This window comes from Centroberyx gerrardi, chromosome 12, assembly GCF_048128805.1.
Source record: "Centroberyx gerrardi isolate f3 chromosome 12, fCenGer3.hap1.cur.20231027, whole genome shotgun sequence".
NCBI lineage: Eukaryota > Metazoa > Chordata > Actinopteri > Beryciformes > Berycidae > Centroberyx > Centroberyx gerrardi.
This window is the reverse complement of record NC_136008.1, coordinates 14240932-14262176: the sequence shown is the minus strand read 5'-3', so window position 1 is coordinate 14262176 and position 21245 is coordinate 14240932. Positions and strand designations below refer to the sequence as shown.

Sequence of the window (21245 nt, the reverse complement as noted above, 5' to 3'; positions counted from 1 at the left end):
TTATTTATATGCCATTTCTCTGATTCACACACTCTTGTTCTTGATTTTCTGTGTTCCTCCTGCATATTTCTGTTGCTCATTTCCAGTTTCTTTCCCGTTAAACTTCTGGGCTTATTTCTGTCTCGGCGAGGCCCAGTTTCTATGTCTGCGGATTTTCCATTGTACTTTTAGCGGTGCTGCTGCATGGGGATGCGCGTTGTTCCTTCATCAAAATTAGCTCTCATTTATGTAATCTTTATATTTATTGTTGTGTGTTTCTGAAAATACACATGATGTAAGGTGGTATTCCTTCCTCTTTCTCTTTCACTAGAACATTTTGTTTACTGAAGACTATGCCAGCAGTTCCTCTTGCTATTTTCAATTATTATATAATCGCATGTTGATATAAATTTTTGATTATATAATTGAGTCTCTAATAGGAGGATGGATTCAGACTTGATAATGTGAGAGAATGTCTTGAGTGTATGTGTATATCCCAGCATGAATGGTTGTGATATAAAACAACATGGACACTGTATAGGCGAATGTGAAATGCTACAATGGTTTGGTCATATATCACAAGTGTAAAACTGGGTCTGCGATGGTGCAGACAGGTCCTCCTATTTCTTACACACTCATGGGCTACATGAGACCGGGAGAGCGATAGAGAGTTGTCATCTGCTGGACTGCTGTCACACACTATAGTTTCCATGACCCTATAACTATCTATAACTGACCTTACACTGGGTGAGGTGCAAAAGGAAAATGAGCGCTGCAGACCTGCTGTCCTAGAATGTGATTTCCTTTCTGTATGCATGTCAGTGTGAGTGTGTGTGTTTGGGGTTTGTGTGTGTGTGTGTGTGTGTGTGTGTGTGTGTGTGTGTGTGTGTGTGTATGTTGGTTGGGAGGGGGAGGTGGGGGGGCATTTCCGGCCACCTATCTCCTCAATGGAAACTATCGTTCAATGATTTTTCTCCTGTTGTGTTATCTCAGCCTTTTAAAGTATTCAGAGCAGCTATATATAGGCCGGCACATACATACATACATACATACATACATACATACATACATACATACATACAGAAAGAAAGAAACAAACAAACAAACAGAAAGAAACAAACACAGAGGGCGAGGTCTCTTGTGTAACTTTCACTCATATCAATTCCAAAGTAAAAAAAAAAAAGTGTTTCCATTGACAAGATCATCGATTTTCCAGGCGGTGCGTTCGGGGTCGGTTCCGCTTTTCACGGCTGACGGGAGCTAGAGCTCAGTAAGCTGCCTTTATGTGCTATTCGTAACTATTTCCTTCAAGTAGCCTACGGAAGTCATAAGTGGCCCGTACGACTTGTCAAGTACTTTTGATCGGAAAAATGAACAGAATTCCCTGTAACAAAAGCAGTTTTTTGCTGGAGTTTACATTTAATGTAGCTAAATCAAATGGCGCAGAGTCAGTTTGTGCTACAGCGGCAGAATGAAGAGGAGAAAAAGAACATCAGTCTTGCAGCTACTTGATGTTTCATTAAATTAATTAAGTCAAAGGTTGTTATATATTTGTTGTAAAAATAGCCTACATTGCAAAATATTTACTGTAGGCTACATTCTTTGTAAATAAGAGTTGCTAAACAAAGATGTTGCTAAGCAACACGTTAGTAGGCTACTGGTATGACTAACATTTCAATTAACAGCTAGGCAATCACTGGTGGGAGTTTATTGTGTATTTTATATTGGCTTTGAATTTGACTCAGCCAATCAATCTGAAGACAAGAACATTCTATTTTAGAAATCACTTTTTCCATCAGTTTGGCTTCACAGCTCTCCGCCATTGTTCCCTCAAGACACGTCCCCTAAACGTCACATCTCTTTTGGTCGGTTATGTTATGTGCGCTCAGCTCGTAATTACGAACTTTCCGACAGCCCTGAAGGCAGCATGAAGCAATAGAGCAGCGGCAGCTCGGCGGGTCGTCTGTGTCTGCTACGTCAGAGAGGCATTGATATGCAGCGGACAGGGAGGCGGCTGACACTGGTGCTGGACTCCCCGACTTAACACTGAGCAAATCTTCCTCTCTCCTCCTTTCATTTTTCACTGCACTTCACTCTTTATCCAGATGACCGTGACTCATGACCCGCGGCCAATGACCTATGCCAAAATGAGAGGGCTCGTGTCATTCTTCTCAAGTAAGTCCACAATTTATTTTCAAGGTTTCACTGGCTTTGCTTTTCGATACAAAACTAGGCTACTAATTCATTAATGAAAATAACAATAGTATTCTTATAATACATTATAGAAGCATGATATAGGCTAGTCTACACATATTACAGCAAAACAATAAGGAATATTAGGCTACAGGAATATTACAAAAAATACCGTAGGAGATTAAAAAAAATACCATATGTGACAATAAAGTCTGAATATAAAGTCTGCTGAATACCACAGACACACTATAAGTCTCTATAGGAATATTATAGGAATATCATAATTAGGGTGGTTTTCTTTAAAACATTACGGGAAAAAATACAAGACAGACATAAGACATAATTTAAAGGCGTAGGTAATAATAGATTTACAACTTCATACAAAAATATAGAGGACATGGTGACCATTTAATGAGGCAGTACTGCATTCAGCCGGCTCTCTTATGTAAGGGAATAAACCCCCTGCCTGCCTGTCTTACAGCTCTGCTCAAGGGGAAGAAAAACGGCTTCAGTGACTTCATACACAAACTGGTTTCTAATCAGCAGCTCTGCCAACAGTAAGTCAGCTAAACTTCATGTTGGATGTTTTTGGGTTGTTTTTTTTTTTACTCTGTGCTGAATATTAAAAGATTTTCATCAAAATGCCTGACCCACATGTTACTGTTGTTGACCTCCTGAAGCCTGAACACCCAGAAAATCTTCCGGCCAGAGAGCAGCCAGAGAGGAGAGAAGGAGGAGAAAGTGAGTAGAGGAAAGGCTTTTTAAAGGACTGTACTGAGTGTTGATAAAGAGGAAACTAAATGTGATCTGGTTCTTTCTTTCTTTCTTTCTTTCTTTCTTTCTTTCTTTCTTTCTTTCTTTCTGCAGAGCTCAATGAACCCTGCTGGCTCTCAGTAAGTACTTTTTTTTTTTTACTGAGATCCAGAAATATTCTACAGCAGGAAAAAAAGTTGTGCTTTGCCTCACATTACATAATTGTTTCTGTAGCCTGAGCCTCTACATTTCCACTTTTCTGTTGTCTTGTTAACCAGGGTGAAACCATCAGATTTCGACTACCTCAAAGTAATCGGCAAAGGAAGCTTTGGAAAGGTGGGGATCTTCTGGTTTTGTAAGTGTTTGGGTTTGTGGTTGTGAGTTTGGTGTCGGGTCTTGAAGTGACTTGGTTCAAACTGTTACAGGTGCTGCTGGCTAGACACAGAAAAAGTGGAGGCTATTATGCTATGAAAGTGCTACAGAAACAGATCATTGTCAAAAGGAAAGAGGTAAAATATCAGCATCTATCTATCTATCTATCTATCTATCTATCTATCTATCTGTCTATCTATCTGTCTATCTGTCTATCTATCTGACCACCTGTCTGTCTCTCTGCAGCAGAGACATGTGATGGTTGAGAGGAGCGTGCTGCTGAAGGGGCTGCAACATCCATTCCTGGTGGGACTGCACTTCTCTTTCCAGACACCAAACACTCTCAACTTTGTCCTGGACTACGTTAACGGAGGGGAGGTGTGTGTGTATGAAAAAATATTTCCCTCCATTAAGTGTGTGATGGGTTAATAATCAGGGGAGCAACAGTAACCTGTGGCAGGACACAACAGAAAACAGGGAAGTGGCAAGTGGTATTGCCCTTCTTTCCTCTTTTCCATCACTCTACTGTGTACCACAAAGCAAAAAAGCCTTAAAGGAATACACCAAGTTTTTGGGTGATTAGACTTTGATCAAATTACCTGTTAAGTGATGAGACACCAAAATCATCCATTTACCCCTGGTAGATCGTTTGCTCACACTTTAGCATATACTATGTTGAGTGATAGTAGCTCTAGCATTATCCAAAATAAGAAGATTGACAATTTAGTAATAAAAAGTTGTTAGTGGTTTTTATTACATGCCTGTAGGCTTATAAAATTAAACCTAATGAAATATAATTAACTCAATATAGCTGATGTAGCCTGGTTTATTTTTGGAACTATTTCGGGTGAGTAACCATGCATTCATCCACTGCGCAGTGATTTTTAGCTGTACACAGTCTCCCATTGCCCACAACTTTCACTTCCTATGTAAACAAGGAAAGTAGTCCCTGATAGTTCAAAACAGTTATTTTTGTATTATATTTTGTGTAAATTTGACCAATCTCTTACACAAAACTGCCAGATTTAGTCACATGTCTACTATTTACTATTGCAATTTAAGTACTATTTTGTACTATTTAGCTTTACAGCTGCTACAAGCTCTTATTTTCTCAATTTTGAGATAATGCTAGTCATCACAGTATGCTAAAGACTCAGAGCACCAGAGTGAATGATCTTCTGAGGACACATGGATGATCTTGGTGTCTATGCATAGGAAAAATCTTTTTTCACTTGACCCCTTCCTGTCCAAAGTGCAGGGTCAGTGTCTTGCTCAAGGACACTTCAGCAGAGCGGATGCTTGTCGACATGGAGACTTAAACCCTGGGTCATCCGGCTGAAGTCAGTCTCCAGATTCACTATGTCAACCTGTGTTGATTCTTATTGTCATTTGCAAAACCCGTGATGTGACGGCTAAATCTGTTCATCCTCAGCTGTTCTACCACCTTCAGAGAGAAGGGTCGTTTCCTGAGCCCAGAGCAACGTTTTACGCTGCAGAGATGGCCTCGGCACTGGGCTACCTCCACTCTCTCAACATCGTTTACAGGTACACACACACATACACACACACACAGACAAGCAACTGCAGAGAGGACGCTTCTTCTTTCTTTGTTCCTCATTCAGTGTTTTTCTTCACCCACCTCTCGCTCCCTTGCTCTCCTCTTCCTTATGTTTGATTTGAATTATTTATAAAGGTAAATCCCAGTCGAACAATTATCACTTTGATAAGAGATCCTTGCATATAACATGTTATCGAAAAATAAAAATAAAAGAAAGACAGAAGAGCAGAGGTGAAATATGAGAAGAATTTAAAACAAAAATCTAAACAGATAAAATGATTTTTTAATATGAAACCTTAGACAAAACCAACACTTTTGTGCCGTCCTCCGTCCCTCAGAGACCTCAAACCGGAGAACATCCTGCTGGACAGCGAGGGCCATGTGATGCTGACTGACTTTGGCCTGTGTAAAGAAGGAGTGGCTATCGGTGGGACCATGCAGACATTCTGTGGGACTCCTGAGTACCTCGCGCCAGAGGTGCTCCAGGGCCAGCCGTACAGCCCGACAGTGGACTGGTGGGGCCTGGGCAGCGTGCTGTTCGAGATGCTCCACGGACTGGTGAGTGTGTGTGTGTGTGGGGGGGGGGGGGGGGGGGGGGGGAGAAAGAGAGAGAAAGTGAGCGAGAGAGAAGGGGAGAGCAACACTTTGTCTTCGTATTTCTGAGCAGAAATCATCTTTTTCGCTTTCATCATTTCTCCCATTTTCACCATCTTCTCCATTTTCATCCCTCCTCTCTCTCTCTCTCTCTCTCTCTCTTTCTCTCTGTCTCTCTCTCAGCCTCCATTCTACAGCCGCAGCAAAGCGGAGATGTTTGAGAAGATAATTCATGCTCCTCTGAAGCTCCGTAGTGGAGCGTCTCCGGCTGCCCGCTCTCTGTTGGAGGGACTGCTGGAGAGGGACTGCTCCAAACGCCTAGGGGGGAACCAGGACTTTGTAAGTATATGAAAAGATAGGGACAAAAAAGGATTTACACACACACACACACACACACACACACACACACACACAGATGGGCTAATTTCTGTGTATCTCCAGGTGGAGCTGCAGAGCCATCCATTCTTTGAGTCCATCAACTGGGACGACCTCCTGGCTAGGAGAGTTACTCCTCCCTTCATCCCCAAAGTGGTAAGAGTGTTTCAGACATTGGTGAACGGCTCTATTGTTTTTAATCAAATATACCTGAGTGTGTATTTGTTCCTCCCTCCTCTCAGACTGGCCCCTGTGATGTCCGCTACATTGACCCGGAGTTCACGCTACAGCCTGTACCTGCCTCTGTGGGCTTGAGTGACAGGTGCCAGGGGGGCGGGGCTAATGAGGCCTTCCCAGGATTCTCCTACATGCGTCCAGCGGAGTGTGAGGTGGCAGAGCCGCTTTCATAACTCACCTTAACCTTGAAATCTAATGCGTAAATAACAATGGGGCTATGGCAGGCCAAATCTTTTTAGGGCATATTTATTTTTATGTATTAACTTATTAAATTATATTACACTTTTACAAACTATTCTTTCTTACACTAACACTGCATTGTTTCATGACATGTGTGCATTTGGTAACACTTGCCATTAAGTAAGCACTTTTATATCTTTATTACTGTTACTGGGACACTAATATGAGACTGTATATCATCAATTTGTACATTTATTGTAATATGGAATAGGCTGGTCACTATTTCACCTCACTACCTAGTGTGTCAGAAGATGAGACAATAAAGACTGAATCTAAAGTGGTTTATTTGTGTCACACTTTACAAATACACCTTTAACATACACTACAGACACATGTATTGCAACTTTCCCATTCACATCTGAGCTAATACATTCACAGCAAAGATACCAAAGGTTCTCTGACCGTACAAAAGTTAATACTCACAGGCCGTCGTAAAATTCTGCATAGTGACAGAGGCAAAGTGCATCACGAACAGAAAAGGGAGAGGACTCTTCTTGTGGCATTTACATTAAAAACAACAGGATGCCGGTCTATTTACAAAATCTTGATGCACAAAGTGGCCCCAACTCCGACTTGAAACATTTCATTTTCTGTCATAGAGCCTTTTTTATACTGTCAAATACAGATAAAGTCCAACACCTCAGAGAATGTAATAGGTGTCTCCAGGCACAGAGCATTTGGTCTGATCCCTTCTACCCCACTCCACAAGACTGTTTATATAAAACAGCTTTGGTTCAGGATGGATAGAGAGAGAGAGTTTGTTTTCTGTCTGTCAGTAGATGCTGAAGGAAGGGTAGCTCTGGTCACTCTGGCAGGTGAAGTAAGCTATCAGCTGACCGTTGCAGATCATCAGAAACAAGCCACTTCCTAGGAACAACAAAAACTTGGAGTGTTAAGGAGAACTGATCTAATAAAGCTGAATGCAACTATCTGAGGCCTAGTTGTCTTGTTTCTGTCTTACCTAAAGCCAGCCACCACTGCCACACCATGGGAAACTCCAACATCACTGTCAACACACATTAAAAACATGCCATTAAACAACACACAATGTGTATGCGTGCATGTATGGATGTATGTGTGCGCTGTATGCCTGTGTTCACCTAAGCTGGTGAGCAGTACATGCAGGAGAGTGACAGTGAGGGCATAGTCCCAGACCCGCCTCCTCACCACCGCCGCAAACAGCAGACCGCTGCAGAAGTAGGTGAGCTCCAAGGACAGGAGGTTCACTGAGGGAGAGCGACACAACAAGAAGAGATATGAGTGAGCAGGCAAAAGGTCACGCTCACTGTTTATCATGTTTATCATGCATAAAGCGCACTCACCCAAGTATTTGGAGTTGGATTCAGTCGGCTCGGTCTTAAAGTCAAATGGAATCAGTCCGTCAAAGTGATCCAACCTGAAAGAGATGTGGGAAGAGATGTGGGAACTGGGTTAAATGTCCAAAAGAAGGAAAATTCATGGGAGAAGGCCAGTATAAGAAGTAAATGACCATTTGTAAGGTGTCAGTTATCTGAGTTCTTATGTTATCTATCTAAATGAAGTCTCCATAAATAGACTGTGGTGGACTTATGGAAGTGGCAGGAGAGGATGATGAAGGCTTTGAAGACTTGTGAGCATGTTTCTGTTTCTGAGGTAATGTCCTCATGGTTGGCTGAAGGTTTGAGGTTAGGGCGGTGTACGTGTGTGTGCGCGCGCGCGTTTGAGATTCTTACCTGAAGGCACCAAAGCACACACTTCCAATCATGTAGTAGAGAGAGTAAAATATGACCAGACAGAGCAGCAGATGCACGAGCACGGTCTGTGTGTGAGAGAGAGAGAGAGAGAGAGAGAGAGAGAGAGAGAGAGAGAGAGAGAGAGAGAGAGAGAGAGCATATTTCGCAATAGGACCTGACCTGTCCAATAGGCAACCCAGCACCACATATTTTCCACGTAACACAACATAACAAAACATAAACCTGGAGCTGTGCGCAGACCCGTCTACCATAGGCTCAGTAGGCTGCAGTGGGAGGGATGTGCGCCTTAGGTGAGCGAGCACACAACGACTCTGCTGCAAACAAAACCTGCCCGGCTGCACAGAATTTACATTATATTCCGTGAGAAATCCCATACAATAAAAGCCAGTCATCTTAAACCCTAGATAAGATATGGCCTGTTATATTTCTCCTCGTTTCTTTATTTTTTTAATCGCACTTGACTTTGCAGCAGTCGAGCCCGACAGCCCGACAGTTTCCAAACGACTCGTCAGATTTAGAGGTGTAAAACCTTGACACGCAGATTGTCTCCTTACCTTCGAGTCGACCACTTTGCCTTTGAATGCCATCTCATGGTTTGCATTTGATGTTATATTGTAAATAATCTAGGCTGCAGCAGGCTGCGACCCTGTTAATCCCTCAGAGTTTAGACTTCTTCTGCCATCTAGCGACCAACAGAAGACTGGCGCCAGTTTGTGTTTTTTTTTATTTTTTATATAGCGATGTGATTTCACGGGAATCAACTGTACTCATATCAGGGCGGCCTTGTTGACTGAAGGAAGGTCTTTTCTCAAAACATAACTGTTTGGCAGCAAATAAGATATTAGTCACTGATACTGGCGACTTGGTGTTTCACAGGCCGCCTGTTTCCAGCAATATGTCTACAATATCATGGCTGAAAATGGCCCATAACACTCTATATCCTTAATTATTCAGAGGAAATTAGCCCCTCCCTATATGGATGAATAAACAGAGTGCTAAACAGGTTACATTTTGGTTTAACATCATACATTTTACCCGACCAGCAGAATCAATCAACAGTCCCGTACGACAAATATCTAGGCCTATAGTAATCTTATAATAAAATTTAGAAGAATGTTGTGCAAATCACAGCAAAACTATATAAACCATATATAATATCCATAGGTAATATCCTATAAGAAGAATATAGAAATGCCGTAAGAGATAGATAAATAGCATAAAATGGCCTACGATAAAGCCACTATAAACTCATTGTTGAATATCACAGTCACGCTGTAAATCCCTATAGGAATATTTTGGGAATATTACGGTGATTTTTCGTCAGGAGTGATCTAAGGTAAGCTCGGTAAGTTTATTCAAATGTTCGGCACTCTTCACTGGTGATATAAGCCTCGTATTCATAACCGTACGGTCCACATGGCCGCAGATGTGTGTTGGAGCTGAAACTACAAAACAACCAGCCTACAGACTGGTGTGCAGCAACATATTTAGGACATTTTGTTTGGGCAATTCAACTTCAGGTGATCTTACGGGCCTTGGTGTTTTTTTATCCAAGAGGGATGGGCGTTTACAAACTAAATGTCGTCTGTGTTCCGATGCATCCACAGCAAGCTACTGTTTTACGGTGTAAAAGTATTAAACATTGTAAGCAAAATAGCCCCAGACTGTCACTTTGACCACAGAGACCGCTCCACAACACACTGCGGTCCCTGCGCTCCCGTGACACACACAGTCTCTCTTCTACGGGAAAAGACTTGCGAGCAAGAACAAAAACAAGCGCATATTCCTTAGTTGGCCTACATGTTAGCGGTGAACTGAATTTTGTGCGTGTTAATACTCGGGCCTGTATTGACCATCGATAGTACTGAAGTTTTCCGAGATCCAAAGTTGTCAGGCAGCGCATCTTACACGCATGCGCATCCTTCTATCCAGCTCTAAATAAGAGTTAAAACAGAAACGAGGTGAGTTCCATAAATTTCAAACAATACGACGTTAATACTCATTTATTGCCGTTATCAATAGCAAAATTTGAAAAACCGGCGTTCATTTTCCGGCGAGCATTAGATTTCATTATTTCCACTCTGATTTAAAACGGCGAGAATAAATCGTTTTTGCAAGTTTCTATTGAAGAAATTAATCAAGCAACAATGTTGAAGCTCGGAACAATAACGCAGTGTTATTTCGAGTATGTATCATGTTAGACGAAATATTGACGTTTAATGAAATGCGTTTTTCTATTGTTATTAACCGGGAAACTTATTTATTACGGATTGTCCTTAGCTCGCTACATCCAGTCACAATGCTATGGCTAGTCGTCTAGCCATCATCAGTTCAGTTGAACGGAGTGGAGCTGCTAGCTTGGAGCGGCTAGCTGGCTGTTAGCTTTATGTCAGCACAAGCTAGCAACCTGGGCTGACATTCCGTGACAAGGGGAAAGTAAAGAAAATGACCAGAGTGAAGGAAAACACTAAGTCAGGAAATTACATAGCATGCATTTGCTTTTGTTCGACATGTAGCGGCTTTGTGTGATTTGTTTAAATTGGTAACTTTAGTAATTTACATAGTTTAAACGTGTTGGTGGCCTCTTCCTATGCTCCGCCATTTTGTATAAGACGAATGCTAATCATGGGCGCTCTTACATACACTTTATTTATGGCTAGAATAAAATTGGCGTATTAAGTGCGAAGTCTAACTTAATCATGATCGAGTAGCTTAGGCTATTGCATACTTTTCACATGGTTATGACTACCAACGAAACGGAGAATATTACCTTAATTCAGTGTTGAACATGCGTCAAGACTAAAACGTTATATCGTAATCTTAGTTGGATTAAAACGCTTTTAACTTTGGTCAATCAGTGCAGAAAACAATGTTCTCTTTAAAATTGATAAACAGTTTACCACCTCAATTGTTCATAATCGGGCAAACAGCCGATTTTAGGAGATACTGTTAAAACAAGGAAAAGATGAACTTGTGTCGTTAACTTAAAGTTGGCACATCTTTCCTCGTGTTTGTCAATGATCATGATGAAGGTTTACCCTAATGGGACCGTTTGTGCACGCATTTCTACCTTAGTTGGCCTGCAAAACAATATTATTATTGACTGTTTTGTCTGAAATCGAAGTGCATGGTGTATCCTGCAAGTCAGCACACAGTCGCCATCTAGCGGTGATGCGGCGCAAGACAAAATACACCAGTGCAGGTAGAATTTTGTTGTGTAGTTTTGATCACTTTCCCCGTAAAGCAGAAATGGAGACTGTGTGACTGTGATAATCATGCATAGTCAACACAATGATGTAGAACAACGGTATAAACTGAGTCAGAGCTGTGGACTCAACCTCTCTATTTGTGCATTAGATGACATCTCTGCTGGGTTTTGTAACATCTGTGACTGGTTCGTCTCGGGTTGAAAATATAGTCTTTGTTGTCACTGTAATTATGCCATTTCAGGTGGTGAGAATAGCGGAGAAGTAGAAATGACTGACACTCCACCCAGTGATGGCCCCTCCCAGGGAGCAGAGTTTGACATGATGGGTGCTTTGGATTGGAAGGATGGCATTGCCACACTGCCAGGCAGCGACATCAGGGTATGCTAGAGATTGGTTTGTGTTTCCGAGAGGGAACATCCCTCATTGGGTGAACTTGTTTCTGTGCACACAGATATGTATGAAAACATATATTTCTCTATATATCTCTCAGTTCCGCATGACAGAGTTTGGAACTCTGGAGATTGTCACAGACCCAGAGGTCAAAGGGCAGGAGGCAGAGCCTAAATCTGAGACCTTGGACCCAGCACCGTCTCACAGTCCCACCCCTCCACCAGAGAGCCAATCAGAGACTGGCACAGCTACGGCTCCAGCCAATCAGAGTCAGCCAGGGTCATCTCAGGGTAAAGCAATGACAGCACTAGCTTTATACATGCAATATTGTTATGATAAAGAGCTGCAGTGTTTACTGTTTATGCTCTGCTACTCTACTTGTGTTATGTACAGTGAACAGTCTCAGTTTCAGCCCTTCCCTCTGCTCTGTCCTCTAGCCCCCGGTCCTGTGCTTCTGTCTCTAGAGGAGGGTCCCAGTATGGAGGGCCCTAGTGTGGAGGTCGGTCCCAGTGTTGAGGTCGGCTCCAGCGCAGACATGGGTCCGAGTGCGGAGCTGGCGAGGTGCAGGGCCTGCGGTGGCCATGCTCCTCGGGATACCCTCCTTCAGGGTAAATTCTGTAGCTCCATCTGTGCCCAGCCCTCCAGCGGCAGGTAAAGTCACGCTTTTTGTAACTCGCTCATGCCTTTCTCTCTCTCCTGTCTGTTGGATTATTGGGTATGTTGCTCTATTGTGAGCTGAATCGTCTCTGCAGGTCGTCTCCAGGAGAACCAAGGGAGAGTCAAGCAGTTGAAGGTGAGAGGCTGGGTAAACGAGTGCGTAAAAAGAGGAAGATCTATATGGATTCTGGTGATGAAGAGGAAGACAATCAAGAGGAAGAAGAGGTAAAGAGCAAATTCCCAACATTCATCATTCATTGTATTTGCGCTGTAATTACCGAGGTCTTACATATTAAAATACTATGTTTTAATTAAAATTGGGCGTTATTGCCAATTGCCGATGTTAAATTCCTTTTAATATGGTTTGTAAATAAAATGGCTCCTACTTTTTGGATGCCGAAAAAAGAAAAAGAAAAAAAAATGCATTGTGCTTATTATTAACATGTTCCTGTTGTTTCCCTTTTCATAGGAAAAGGCCAAGACGTCCAAAGGCAGGAGAGCTGCCAAAATTGCCAGGCTGGGTATGTTACAATACTGCCACTGTAAGGGGAGTGAGGGAAGGAGAGAATGAGGGCAGCTGGAGGGCTCAAATGGTTTGTCTCTCCATAAGAGTTAGAGTCCACAACAATGACTGAGAGTTGATATGAATCAGGCTAGGTTCTATAAATGCTACAATGTGTGTGTGTGTGTGTGTGTGTGTGTTGACATGCACACAGTATTCTGGGTATTAGATCAAATCGTTCTTGACATTTTATTGTGGTTATTCTGGTATTATGTATTATTCTGGTTATATTCATTTCCATGTTTTTGTATACATGATTAAATATTACCATGTAAATTGAGCTAACAAAAACAGAATACAATTATCCGTAAAATGGTCAAAGAGGTGCGCATGTTTCTGTGTTATCGTTGTATCCCAGGTATCTCATTCATGTTTCTCATAACTGGAATGTGATGGATGTCCACATGCATCAACTCGAATACAGGATAATTGAGTAATGCAAATAACGATGGGATATTGGTGAACTTGCTGAGACACTTATTGCTGAACTTGTTTTTGCCCAACCCCCAGTGACTGCCCCACCCAATAAGAAACGGGCGTGGAGCTGGCCTGCTTACCTGGAAGAGGAGAGGGCCACAGCTGCTCCTGTTAAACTATTCAAAGAGGTATTGCCACACAAACATGTCTCAGTTTTGTATTGTCAAGTATAACCAGATGCTTTTGTTTAGCGGGTCCCTCTTTACGCAGAAGTGTACTATGGTGTGTGTTTGTCTTGCAGCACCAGTCGTTTCCTCAGAGCAGGAACAGCTTTAAGGTGGGAATGAAGCTGGAGGGACTCGACCCCTGTCACCCCTCGCTGTTCTGTGTGCTCACTGTGGCAGAGGTACGGACACAGACATTTGCGATTGGGGCTTAGGCTTGGCCATACTTACCTTTCAACCTTGTTTATATTTAATCACTTCAACCCCCACCTGTTCTCTTCTGTCCCTCCCTCTGTCTCTCAGATCCAAGGCTATAGAGTCAGGCTCCACTTTGACGGCTACCCAGAATGCTATGACTTCTGGGTCAACGCCGACTCGTGGGATGTGAAGCCAGCTGGCTGGTGTGAGAAGATGGGACACAAGCTGCTGCTGCCCAAAGGTAATCGCATACACAGTTGCGCACCATCTACCCATATTTCACAAATAACCAGTGAATGATGAAAGCCAAGACTAGAGAGTGGCCACAACCCTTCTGAGTGTGTTTGTCTTGTAGGTTGTAAGGATGGGGAGTTTAACTGGAGCATGTACGTGAAGAACTGCAGGGGTCAGCTGGCCCCCAAACACCTCTTCAAGAGCCTCAACACGGTGCGTCTGTGTGTTTGTGTGTGTTGCAAATTTATCAAATGGTTATTTAATCTGTTTGGAGATTGTTTGTGCATTGAATATTCATAGGCTATATGTGTCTGCGTGTTTATTTAGTCTGTGACTCCATCTGGATTTCGTGCGGGGATGAAGCTGGAGGCAGTTGACAGGAAGAACCCATCCTTGATCTGTGTAGCAACCATTGCTGCTGTCGTCGACAACCGACTGCTCATTCATTTTGACAACTGGGATGACACATACGATTACTGGTGAGAGTCAAACAGATGTGGGTGTTTATTTGTGCGTGGTGTGAGACAGAAAGAGGTGGCATGGTCCGAAGATATTCTCCACTCCTCTTAAATAGTTGCTGTTCTCTTCCGTAACGTGAAATCAAGAGAACTGTAGTTAATTATCAATTTGATATCAGCAGGGTGCCTACACAAGTCTGGAAAGGTTTGGAATATTAATGTGATCATTTCTAGGCCTTGAAAATTTTGGAAACTGGACAAAAAGTCTAGAAAAGTAGGAAATTTATGTTCAGTCCTGATACACACATAACTACACATTTCATGCAGTTGTAGACCTGCTGTCACGTTGAAACTGATAATTGCTGTTGTGAAGAATTATCCTCAGCTATAGAGTGACATGGCCTGGTTGCAGTCACATCGTCCAGCCAATATCAGCATACATCACTCTGAACACACTGATCAAAATCTTCTGTGTATTGTTTTGTGCTAAGGTGTGACTCTAGCAGTCCTTACATCCATCCTGTGGGGTTCTGTGAGGATACTGAATTAACCCTTACCACTCCAGCCGGTAAGACAGACCAAGGCACGTTTGGACCACTAGATACCATTGTGATATAGTACGGGGCCCAATGGATACAGGATGTAACATTATCAGAGATATCTGCTGATTTTATTTGCTGGTTGAAAGATGGATTTCTCTATGCAAAGAATTCTCATTTTTCAGATCTCTCAAATAGTAATTGTGAGAAAGAACCACACCGAGTTATTTGACATAAATTAAACTTATAAGCCATTCTAACTTCTTTCTAAAGAAATATATAAGCTACTTTTCAGTACATTATTGGTAAAATGTATGCTGTTATCACTGTCTGTGAATGGCTAAATTGGCCGATAATATTGATCCACAATACATCTGTTGGGCCTCAGTACACTGTACAATATGCTGTATAGTTGCTCCAGTGTGTCTATTGTCTTCAGTGACTGACAGATTTGCTGTGTTTTCCCTTCTTCAGAATATAAACAACCCAAGAGCTTCTCATGGGAGAAATACCTGGAAGAGACCGGGACGCAGGCTGCCCCCGCCCGAGCTTTCAAACCGGTAAGACACACACACATACATCTACACATATAATTTATAACATGTATCCTAGCACTCCAGACATAGTCCCATGATTACCATTATGCCCTGTCTTTTACAGCGGCCTCCACATGGCTTCCACATTGGGATGAAGCTGGAAGCGGTCGATAAGAGGAACCCCATGCTCATCCGTGTTACAACTATAGCTGACACAGAGGATCACCGGCTGAAGGTATGAAATGTCTCCCGGTCGAGATGTGCTTGGACTTGGATCAGTCTGTGTCTAATTGGCTGGCTCTCCCTTCCTCTGATCTAGATCCATTTTGATGGCTGGAGTAAAGAGTACGACTATTGGGTCGACACCGACTGTGCTGATCTGCACCCTGTGGGGTGGTGTCAAAAAACTGGACACCCGCTACAGCACCCTAACGGTGAGACACACTCTCACCCTCTCTCTCTGTCTGTTCTGTATGAATGCCTATTAGTGAGGTCGGTCGAGGTTCCTCAGGAGAGCGAGCCAAAATATTAATTTTAATGGATGAGTCAGCACAGTTTGTCTCTGCCTTCATTTAACTCCTGGATATGGTAGTGGGAGGAATCTATTAGAAAGTCAAAATGGAAATGGTCCTGCAGTTGTTTGCACAATTTTATTAACACTCCCTTGTGTGTGTGTGTTTTAGGCACCACTGATTTAGTGAGCGCCCCAGGACAAGGTTGTCCTACCCCAGGATGCAATGGGGTTGGCCACGTCAGAGGACCTCGCTATGGGACCCACTACACGTTAGTAGCACATACTCACTTTTGTCCTTTCACTGTCTCTGTCTCTCTCCATGCTATATTTTAATCTTCATTCTTATTGTTATATGGCATATATATTTATATTTTCTTAATTTCCCCAATTTTGTTGCTGCGACGGCCCAATTTGCCCCATGGCGATCATTACAGTTTCATCTCATCTTATTTTATATGAACGTTTGTGGGCTGTGGAATGCAATGAGTACAGGGGGAGAAGAGAGTCTGACTGTATTTAAATGTCAGTTGCACTTGTGTGGGCTGCTGGCAGTGTAGATTTGTTGCTTGTGTGTGTATTTGTGTGTGTGTGTGTGTGTGTGTGTGTATGTGTGCAAGCCTGAGGATGTGGGAGTTGGCGAGCTTTTAAGGTGATTTTAGTTGCTTTTTCCTTTGTTGTTTGAGATGTTTCATTATTGAGCATCAGAGGTCAATAGCGAAAGTTTGTCTCGTGCACAGTCATGAAATTAACGTTTTTTAAATGCACGGTTGTGGCAGGCCTAGCTGGTCAGAGCTGTTGTGAATTGGTTGTGGCTGTGTGTGTGTGTGTGTGTGCAGCCAGGTGAGCTGTCCGTACTCGGAGATGAATCTGAACAAGGAGGGCTTGGTGCCAGACCGGCTTAGTGGAGAACGACCTCTGGCCCTCAGCGGACCTCACCCCCGCGGGCGACGCCCCGACGGTCACGCGAACCCCTCGACGCAGACCCCCGCTACATCGGAGCAGCCCGAAGGAGCCGACGACTCCCAAAACAACAGGTGGGTCTAACATGCACAATCCTGTCACTCTGCAAATACACGGCACGAACATACTTTGAAAGCCACCAGCACTCCCAAGAGAAGTCCTGTCGGTATTATTGCATTCATCTCTGTCCAGTGGTCTGTACATTAGAGCGGGCTTTTCTGTGTTGCTAGGAAACCTGTGACGGTGGAAGTGGAGCGGTCTGGGCGCAGCAGCCAGCCTGAGCCACAGGGTGGGGCCAGTGAGCAAAGCCACAATGGAGCCAGACCTAAACGGTACTTCAGTCACTCTTCACCTTTTTCTCATACCCTCATACCTGGCTGTGCTGCTGAAACTCATTGCAGAGAATGTTGTTTTGTATTAATTTAGTAACTTTTTACCTGGTATGTTGTTGTTTGTTGCAGGACTGCTCCAGTTCCAAAGTACCTGAAGATGCACTATGTCAAAGAGGAGATTGGTGATAGTAAAGGTGCGTGTGCATGTGTGTTAGAGAGCGAGAGAGCATGTTGTGCTGTTGAATGCACACCGCCCCCCCATCCCCCCTTCTAACTGTCTCATCCCTTTCTCTCTCCCCCCAGCCTCTCCAGACTCCATCTCTCTGCAGCAGGCCCTCCACGAGTCTGTGTTTTCCCCAGGCATCTCCGCCTCTCCCCCCCACCGGGTGGCGCTCTGCTGGGACAAACACTGCCAGCTGCTGCCTGAAGTCCTGGGGCTGACCGCCAAGAGAGTGGCCACTTGGACCGCTGAAGAGGTCAGACATGTTTACACACTCATAATGCTCAAACACACAAAGTAGACATGCTCCACATTCCCCCCATCCATGTATGGGAGATAAATACTCACGGAGCACTTCTCTGGTTGTTTTGCTGAATTTGTGCCCTCTGGCTATCAGGGTTAACAGCTGGTTTTCAACAGGAAACATACAAAGACACTTCGACTGGCAGATGAAATAATCATTTATTGATGTAAACATCCTACGTGTTGCAGCCTTTCTGCAGCTGTTTGCTGACTGTTGTGTCTCTGTGTTGGTCAGGTGGCGAGTTTCGTCAAAGGACTCCCAGGTTGTAAAGAGCATGCTGCTACATTTAGAACAGAGGTAAGTTCATTACAAACTAGGAACCCAAATTAAACCCTGATACCCCTCCTCCCCAACCCAGTGACAAACCCGAATCTAAAGTTTGTGCCAGATCGTCACCCAGGAACACATGCATGCTTAGTTAACCAATGACACAGAGTTAAACCAATTCTTCTCCGTCTCTTCAGCAAATAGATGGTGAGGCCTTCCTGCTTCTCACCCAAGCAGACATCGTTAAGATCCTGTCAATCAAACTAGGCCCCGCCCTGAAGATCTACAACTCCATCCTGATGTTGAAGAACGCTGACGAAGAGTAAGACTCGCCTCCAACGCGGAATCACTTCCTTCTAACCAGTCCCTCAACGCCCGCTTCATCAGCACTCATTTGAGACATTTGAACCCACCCAGGACGGGGTTTCATCTGTCGAAGCTCTGTGACGGCGCAGATGCAAGAGAGGAACAAGTGGAAGCCATCAACCAGAGACGATACCCCATCTCTCCCCAAGCCTCGCTCCATGATGGACAGTACTAGTCAGCCTGAGGGAGAGTTTTACATTGTACCATAAGAATTCCTTAATTTATACTGTGTTTGCTTTCTGAATGATCATGAAAATAACTGCAGGCACCTTTAAGGCTTCTTAACAATGTACAGTTTGTGAATTGGATTTAATGTCACTATTCTGTTGCAGTTCCCTTTTTATTTGAATTGTCATGAAAAGGTGCTTAAGCCCAGAGCGGATGGAACAAGTGTGCGATTTGCTGCTTTTACTTGAAACAAATGATTTTTTTTTTTTTTTAAATAGCTGCAAGAAACAATCGTGAGGTGAGAGTTTTTAATGTGAAACCCACTGGAGCAGAAGCACTAATGTAGTTCAATGTTTCTCCTCTAGATGGAGAAAGTGGGCTGCTCTACATGTCCAAGGAAAAGAGTTTTGTTAGGTTGGAGCTGGCTGAAGTTTAGCTTGGGGGGGGGGGGGGAGGGTAAAGAGTGTGTGTGTGTGTGTGCACATGTGCCTGTGAGCGCGTTTGAGAAATGGGGATGTAACTTCCCGCCAGTCGTACGTTGCTTTTCTGGTCAGAGGATTGCTTTGTGACTGATTTGGCAGGGCTAAGGGCTAATTGTTTAATCGAGGAACCTGGAGACAAAGGCATGGTGGAACAAGACAATGAACCAGCTCTGTTTTTCTCTATGTATTTGCTTTTGTGGGAACACTAAATGAATTTGAATGTTTAAACAAAAAAACAGCTTTTGGTTGTTTTGATTGATATTGTTTCCTGTCTTGTTTGGTCTAAATAACCTCTGGCATTCACAATGTAAATAGTACAACTACAGCAGACAGTCCCTGCATCCATACCAGAATTTATTCCTGCTTGTTTATGCAAAAGGAGCGGCATCCCTCTACAGTGAAAGGACACTGAGACAGTCCGATAAAGCGCAGGACCTCAATTTGTAAAGATTTTGAGAAATACTTAAAACACATCGTCAGTGTCGCTCTATAACTCAGCGTGTAATTCAGCAAGTTGGAATGTGTACATCAGCAATTGTTTATATTCAAACAGCTTTTATTTATGTACTTTAATTTAAGGGGTAATGGTACGCAACTTTTGGCTCTGAGGTAACTGGCTGTTTGGCGGAATGTGTGAATGGATGAAATAAATGAGATGCACACTGGCTGCTGTCCTTACTTGGCCTTTGTAATTTCACAAGACTGACTCTACACGGATCACCACACACACACACACACACAATCAGATCCTCTAGGCTGTGGTGATTACCTCAGACATGCAATGTGAGTGTGCAGCTCATCTTACAGCCTCATACCCACAGGAGCTGTCTAATCTTCACACACACACACTTCTGCTTTGTCTTGATTGTGCTTTCAGATCTTTTAATGAGTGTGAGAGCTGAGGTTTTTGAATCTAATCAGGTCATACACTACCAGTTAAATGTTTGGACATACATTTTTTCACATTTTAGAATAATAGTAAAGGCATCAAAACTATGAAATAACACAAATGGAATTATGCAGTGACCAAAAAAAGTGTTAAACAAATCAAAACTATCTTATATTTTAGATTCTTTAAAGTAGCCGCCCTTTGCCTTGATGGAAAGGCAAAGGCTTTGAAAAGAAATTCATACACAGGCATCAACTTCACTGTTTATATTTGTCTAAAAAACACATTTCAAGCATTTAGCATAAACCTTTAGATCAAAATGGCTTTAAGATGATGAAAAACATAGCACATTCAATCAGGTGTGTCCAAACTTTTGACTGGTAGTGTAGATATATTGTAGTGGTGTGGAGATGGAGGGTGGCTGCTCCTTCCATAACTTTACCCTTCTGACAACACAGGATGGTTGGTACTAACTAAGAATAACTGGGCTCATCGTGGGACTGGCCGGGACTAGCCGCAGATTCCCACGACCCTTCCTCCACACACACACACACACACACACACAAACCAAAACAGCCTACATTACTTAGGAACACAAGCAGAGAGAGGGAGAGGGAGAGGGGGTGAGTGAGAAAGGAAGAGCGAGGGGGAGAGAGAGAGAGAGAGAGAGAGAGAGAGAGAGAGAGCAGTGTTACACCACTTCTAGTAAGACTGTTATTTACTATAAAAGCTTCATTTGAGGATCAGCATCCCGCATGCGCTGCACGCGGGCTCCGACAGTAAGCCAAGGATGAACACGTTTTAATCTGAAGAGGAATTAGGTGAAACTCCGGATAAACGCGAGTCAAAGTGGTGGAGAAGACGCAGGATGAAAACACAGAGGAGTGGGAAATAACGCAACTGGGTTATTTATTTTGATAATGCCGAGGGGCCAATTTCTACGTCGGATTTACGTCCAAATCAAGGCAAGTAGCCAATCCGCGAACTTAATCAGATTTTTTGTAATATTGCATAACACTCATTAGAATAAAGAAAGACAGTAAAATGCAGTCTTTGGATTACTGTAACCTAGCCAACAAGGAGTGTGTCGATAATAATAATAATAATTAAAAAAAAAAGGCATTAAAGGTGTTGTCATCGCAAAAACGACGCAAATGTTTGTTAACAGTGCTAAAGATGTTTTGTCCAATTGGTCTGAGTTTCGCCGAACAGCCTGTTATGTTCAACTGCTTCAGGGAAATTAAATTAGGAGTTCAGTGAAAGCCCCACCAGTAACGTGACTCCA

The 21245-nt window shown here is 43.1% G+C and overlaps 3 protein-coding genes across 4 annotated transcripts; 2 read left to right on the top strand and 1 right to left on the bottom strand.

The window, feature by feature from the left end:
* The first annotated feature begins 2043 nt into the window (after nt 1-2043).
* sgk2b (serum/glucocorticoid regulated kinase 2b) lies at nt 2044-6528 on the top strand. The gene is made up of 12 exons (XM_078287016.1): nt 2044-2154; nt 2654-2729; nt 2853-2913; nt 3040-3065; nt 3204-3261; nt 3351-3434; nt 3544-3675; nt 4730-4842; nt 5194-5413; nt 5633-5788; nt 5891-5980; nt 6067-6528. Exons 1-12 carry the CDS (start codon nt 2085-2087, stop codon nt 6232-6234), a joined length of 1254 nt encoding a protein of 417 aa, XP_078143142.1. The 5' UTR covers nt 2044-2084; the 3' UTR covers nt 6235-6528.
* A 537-nt stretch (nt 6529-7065) lies between these two features.
* LOC139925455 (putative transmembrane protein 244) lies at nt 7066-8651 on the bottom strand. The gene is made up of 6 exons (XM_071916838.1): nt 8589-8651; nt 8014-8099; nt 7624-7697; nt 7402-7527; nt 7263-7307; nt 7066-7168 (listed from the first exon to the last, which is right to left on the bottom strand). Exons 1-6 carry the CDS (start codon nt 8619-8621, stop codon nt 7074-7076), a joined length of 459 nt encoding a protein of 152 aa, XP_071772939.1. The 5' UTR covers nt 8622-8651; the 3' UTR covers nt 7066-7073.
* Nucleotides 8652-9977: 1326 nt separating this feature from the next.
* On the top strand, nt 9978-19736 carry l3mbtl1b (L3MBTL histone methyl-lysine binding protein 1b). Of its 2 annotated transcripts, none has more exons than XM_078287015.1 (22): nt 9978-9995; nt 11485-11621; nt 11734-11923; nt 12071-12284; nt 12386-12515; nt 12760-12811; nt 13363-13457; nt 13571-13675; nt 13797-13932; nt 14047-14138; nt 14253-14404; nt 14875-14951; nt 15397-15482; nt 15583-15693; nt 15778-15892; nt 16142-16241; nt 16809-17006; nt 17163-17264; nt 17394-17458; nt 17568-17740; nt 18023-18085; nt 18253-19736. In XM_078287015.1, the coding sequence occupies exons 2-22, from the start codon at nt 11511-11513 to the stop codon at nt 18379-18381; spliced, it is 2496 nt and encodes an 831-aa protein (XP_078143141.1). In that variant the 5' UTR covers nt 9978-9995; nt 11485-11510; the 3' UTR covers nt 18382-19736. The 2 variants fall into 2 exon arrangements, with proteins under 2 accessions (XP_078143141.1, XP_071772877.1); XM_071916776.2 differs by having other exon boundaries at nt 14875-14966.
* The last annotated feature ends 1509 nt before the right edge of the window (nt 19737-21245 follow it).

Bases quoted from the DNA above. Each gene is read 5' to 3' on its own strand.
- LOC139925455 (XM_071916838.1), bottom strand. From the start codon at position 8,621: ATGGCATTCAAAGGCAAAGTGGTCGACTCGAAG. The intron at 7,528-7,623 runs GTGAGTGCGCTT...GCTCTCCCTCAG, and splicing joins ATCCAACTCCAAATACTTGG to TGAACCTCCTGTCCTTGGAG. The intron at 7,308-7,401 runs GTGAACACAGGC...GTGTGTTGACAG, and splicing joins TGTACTGCTCACCAGCTTAG to TGATGTTGGAGTTTCCCATG.
- l3mbtl1b (XM_071916776.2), top strand. From the start codon at position 11,511: ATGACTGACACTCCACCCAGTGATGGCCCCTCCCAGGGAGCAGAGTTT. The intron at 12,812-13,362 runs GTATGTTACAAT...CCCAACCCCCAG, and splicing joins TGCCAAAATTGCCAGGCTGG to TGACTGCCCCACCCAATAAG. The intron at 14,139-14,252 runs GTGCGTCTGTGT...GTGTTTATTTAG, and splicing joins TCTTCAAGAGCCTCAACACG to TCTGTGACTCCATCTGGATT.
- sgk2b (XM_078287016.1), top strand. From the start codon at position 2,085: ATGACCGTGACTCATGACCCGCGGCCAATGACCTATGCCAAAATGAGA. The intron at 3,066-3,203 runs GTAAGTACTTTT...CTTGTTAACCAG, and splicing joins ATGAACCCTGCTGGCTCTCA to GGTGAAACCATCAGATTTCG. The intron at 5,981-6,066 runs GTAAGAGTGTTT...CCCTCCTCTCAG, and splicing joins CTCCCTTCATCCCCAAAGTG to ACTGGCCCCTGTGATGTCCG.